Genomic DNA, 5,118 nt, shown 5'->3' with positions numbered 1-5,118 from the left:
TTTTTATAAGTTTAAAGTTTTTGGACAGACAATAAAAATAATTTTATTTTTCTTTTAAAAGTAAACTTAGTTTGCGCAGTCTTGATAGGCGGCGGGATATTATTCCAACACTTGGTGGCGGCGTAACGAAAACTACCTCGGAATGCGGCAGATTTGTGCCGCTTTGTGCATAGTTGCAAAAAGCGTTGCCTTCGTTCCGGACCTTTTATCCATTCCAGTTTATAAAATAGGTATTTAGGTGACTGTGATTTTATGATATCGAAAAGAAGGCAAGCTAGGTGCAGTTTCCTACGATAACTTGTTTTTAAAATGTTGTGCTCATTGAGAAACGGCGTAACGTGGCTACGTGGTGGCACATTAAAACAAAAACGGGCACACGCGTTTTGTACCCTTTGAATTATTTTTTCAGTCCTGGCATATAAACGTGGTCCGTAAACTACATCTGTATAGTTTAGTTTTGACAACACCATCGACTCCACTAACTGTTTACGAAGACGTTCATTTATATATCCCCGAATTTTGTATAGTATTTTTAATCTATAAAAACAGTTACGTACTATTTTTGAGATGTAGTTTTCGTAGCGTAGGTTTTGGTCTAGCTCTAAGCCTAAGTTCCTAGCTTCGTAAACACGCTCAACAAATTCTGTTCCTAACCTTACCCGGCAGTCCGACGGTATACCGTTCAACTGATATTTGGAACCGAAAATTATGTAATTTGTCTTTGCGGGATTCAGAATGAGACTGTTGTTTTTGCACCAAATTTGTATCCTTTCTAGGTCCTCATTAAGGGATCTTATCGCAGAGTCCATTTCACTAGTTTTAAATGAGATATATATCTGTAAGTCGTCCGCGTATAAGTGATATTTGCAATTTTGTACACAATTTATAATATCAGCAGTATATAGAATAAAGAGAATAGGAGAGAGGATAGTTCCCTGGGGTGTTCCTCTGGTAAGGGGACGATAGTCAGACCGGCAAGTTCGACCGTCATCACGAACTACTTCGACACACTGACCACGACCTGTAAGGAAACTATGGAACCATCTCACAGTATTCGGTTCGAACCCGTAATACGACATTTTGAAGAGAAGAAGAGAAATATCTACGCAATCAAATGCCCGTGAGAAATCCAGAAGCACCAACAATGTGCACTTTCCGTCGTCCTGAGCGATGATAATGTTATCGGTGACATCCAAAAGAGCAGTGGTCGTACTATGCCCCTTTCTAAACCCGGATTGGAATTCAGGTAGCACATTGTTGGTTTCTAAGTACTCCACTAATTGGAGCCTAACAACTTTTTCAACAATTTTTGACATACAGGTTAAAACACTGATCGGGCGAAGGTCTTTAAATTCCTGGGGGTTAGATTTTTTTGGTAAAGGTCGGATTATAGCGGTCTTCCAGAATTCTGGGAAGGTAGATGTTGCTATTGAACAGTTAACAATAGAGGTTATTGCAGTAAGCGAATAAGGCAATGTCATAAGCAACATATTAAGGGAAATACCATCGATGCCTTCTGCATTCGATTTAAGGTTAGAAATGATTTTAGATACCAATAGCTCATTGACAGGCTGAAGGGAAAAACTTATATTATTAGTATAGAGGTGTGTGTCGAAATAGTTCAAGTTTGACGGATCGACACATGGGATACTAGGTATATTTAAGAAATGACAGTTTATTTGGTCAGGGTTTGCAAGGTGAGCGGGTAAGTGGGTGTCTTTCTTCGGGGGCAAAACCGCTGACTTCAAATTGCGCCACAATATTTTTGGATTTTTCAAATTGTTATTTATGTTAAAATTAAAAAATCCACGCTTTTCGTTATGAATAGCATGAACAACTAGGGTCCTTAATTCCTTGTAATATATTCTATGCGAATCTAGTTTTTTTTTCAAATAGCGCTTGTGAGCTGAATTTCTAAGTCTCATCATAACCTTTATTGTATCAGTTATCCAAGGCGGGTTAGGCGCTTTTGACACAATGGTTTTAGTCGGAGCAAATATATCAAATAAATGTAAAACATATGAATTAAAGAGGTGTACTTTATGATCTATGTCTAGTGTAGAAATTATTTCGTTCCAATTAATTGATTTTAAAGATAAATTAAAAATGTCTAAGGGTATGTCTTTAAGTGACCTATATTTTATTTTTTTTGCATATGATTTATGTGTTTCACTGTGAAGTTCGAAAGTTAACAAAGCATGATTGCTTAGGGGTGCGACCGGTTCGACCTCAATATTGCGTGTTCGTAAATCAGTGCAAACAACATCTATTAAGGTTTGGCTGTGGTCAGTGAAATGAGTAGGGGACGTGACCAATTGTACCAGATTCAAGCAAGTTAGAAATGTATTAAACTTATTAACTTTTATATCGTTAGTTCGCAACATGTCGATGTTAAAATCTCCGAGCAAGATAATATTATCACAAAAAGCTAAAGAGTTTATAGAACCCGTGACCGCGTCAAAAAATGAGTCGACGTCAAGCCACGGCGGACGGTATGCGGTACCTATTGCAAGCATCTTATTGTCTACTTTAAGCGTTAACCACATTTGCTCAACGAAAATGAGCGATGGTTCGACTGGGTGAGCAAACACACGGGCATTGATACCGCGCTTCAAGTAAAAGCCGACCCCCCCACCCCGGCCGCCGCGCACTGTGCGCGGTCGCGGCGCATGCAGCAGCCGATAACCGGCGGGCCGTGGGGCGCTCCCCTCCTCGCCCGCACGTAGCTACGTCTCGCCCACCGCCATCACATCCATCGCATGGTGCTCAACAAGTGCAATAAAGTCGTCACAGTAGGTGTTAAGTGAACCAACATTGAGAAAACCGATCCTCAAAAATGACTTAAGGCCGGTCAATACACATACTCAAAATCAGTCTAAAACAATAACCATGAAACAAAACTATCAATAAAACTGCAATTACTACACATTTTGATAAGGTTATAAACAAATTATAAATTGAAAAAGTATGGCAAAATACAATTTTAGGGTTACAAATATATTTACATAAATAATACTTCCAACATCCATGTACAAAACAGCAAAAATCCCCACAGACACCATTGCAACGAGAACACAAACAAACCCAACACAAAATCCAAACTATAAATATAAAAGCGATATAAACACTAAAAATTAAAAACAAGTAAAGTATAGCTTTAAACAGAACGCTTACACGCACATTATTTGTTAGCATTATGTGATAACTATAATAATATTTCACCGTTATAAAACAGCAATAAAGAATATAACACGGTAATAAGTTAAGAGAAGGAATTATATTATCATAAAAATAAAAATAAACAAAGGTCGACCGACCGATAAGTATGCAATGTTTGTCGGCGTTCAGGTTGTTCAATAATGTACATATAAAATTACTATGTAATGTTACACTGTGGTAAATAAGAAAGTATGCGATAATTATCCAACGAGAATTAAAAATTTGAGACATTACCCAAGCGTACAATGTATAGCAAAAAGCGACAAGCGACAAGCATATAAAAAAAAGTATAATAAACAATAAACAAAAAGCAATTATGATGAAATCTGCGGCACACATGCTATTCAATTTTATTAAATTTGAAAGATAATTTAAATAGTTGTTTGGACATAGTAAATATATGACGAGCCTTATGTACAGTAAGTATTGTAATATTAAGTTATAATATTTGTAATGAAAGAGAGATAACAAAAAATGTATACAAAGTATGTTGTTATAATGTATTATATCGCTGCGTCCGGCCGAACTAACTATTAAACAAAAAAATTATTTATGTCTCCTTCATTACGAATCCGTTCTACGGACTTACCATCATCCTTCCTTGTAAATATCTGCCCGCCTCTTGTCCACACGTACTTCCAATGTACGCGGGACGCGGCTTCCCGTGCCTTACCGAACAGCTGTCGATTGGATTGAGTGAGGCGCTCGTTGACATATATTTTCCTGGGCTCTCCGGCCAGGTCCATGTCGGCCGTAGATAAGCCGCGACGGACGCGCGCGGCGCGCAGCAAGGCGTCACGCTGAGCGCGACGCGCCAGCCGCACAACCAGCGGCCGCGGTCGCTGCGGCGCACCCTCACCGTCTTCACGGTTGCGCCGTACGGCTCCCCGTCGCTCGGCGTGGACAACGTCACGCTCCTCAAGCGTCAGCCCCAACTTTACGGCTACGAGGCTGGCGAGATGGAGGACGTTTTCACTTCTCTGCTCTGGTAGGCCTGCTATTTCAACGTCATTCAGCAGCAGCTCTTGATCCCGTTCGTTCAGTTGTATTTTCAGGTCAGCTATGGTATTCTCGAGGTGGGCGTTGTCACAAGATTTTGTAACGAGTTTTTGCTCAACTTCGAGAACTTTTTGTTCAACAGAAGCAATCCGATTGCAACAGGCTTGCAGATCTGCCTTAAATTGCTGTATCTCTATTCTTGCTTCTTTGAGGTCCGTGCGCAACCCCTTGACCTCCTGAATCAGCTGGCAAAGCATGCGGGTGCAATCCGCCTCGACCTTTCCTGGGGCATTTATTTCCTCACCGGGGCTCGAGTTTTCAGAGGAAACGTAGTCAGCAGGCTTAGCCTTACAGCTCTGACACGCAAACCCTACAGGGATAGGTCCAGCAGGTACGGAGCAGCAGCCGCGGTGGTATACATTTGAACATTTAGAACAACGGACACAGTCGGCATTCGCCGTATATTTTCCACACGCACGGCACTTCGGCATTGCAGTTCATAGATGGAGCCACTTTAATTAATAAAAACAGAATATCTAAATGATATTTGTTGAAAATAAATGTTTAATACACTGTTAATGTTTTTATAAAAATATAGTACGTAGCCACTAAAAATTAAAAATGTACTAGTTAGTAGTTAGGTCGAATGGGGTGCCATAGCAGGCTATGACTGCTATGGCACCCCATTCGACCGCAACAAAACCATGCCCTCTAGCTAGAAGATTGCAGGAGGGTTCTCCTGATCCGACACTCCAGTATATAGAGGCTAAGCCCGCACTGTCACCGAACCAACTAGGGTGGTCAGGTACTCGGTAGGGCTCTGCTATGACAGCCAGTGCAACCGACCACTCCGCGAGAGTTTGCAGTAGCAGGTCCTGCGCCACGCGGCAGTGGTTAAGG

The 5,118-nt window shown here is 40.8% G+C and overlaps 1 protein-coding gene across 1 annotated transcript; it reads right to left on the bottom strand.

Moving 5' to 3' along the window:
- Positions 1 to 3,727: 3,727 nt before the first annotated feature.
- Positions 3,728 to 4,807, bottom strand: LOC106109411. Its single transcript, XM_013290943.1, has one exon. It carries the CDS (start codon positions 4,707 to 4,709, stop codon positions 3,753 to 3,755), a length of 957 nt encoding a protein of 318 aa, XP_013146397.1. The 5' UTR covers positions 4,710 to 4,807; the 3' UTR covers positions 3,728 to 3,752.
- Between the last annotated feature and the right edge of the window lie 311 nt (positions 4,808 to 5,118).

The sequence above is a fragment of the Papilio polytes genome, unplaced genomic scaffold, assembly GCF_000836215.1.
Source record: "Papilio polytes unplaced genomic scaffold, Ppol_1.0 DF824448.1, whole genome shotgun sequence".
NCBI lineage: Eukaryota > Metazoa > Arthropoda > Insecta > Lepidoptera > Papilionidae > Papilio > Papilio polytes.
The sequence above is the reverse complement of the archived record's forward strand: the minus strand, read 5'-3'. Positions and strand labels throughout refer to the sequence as shown.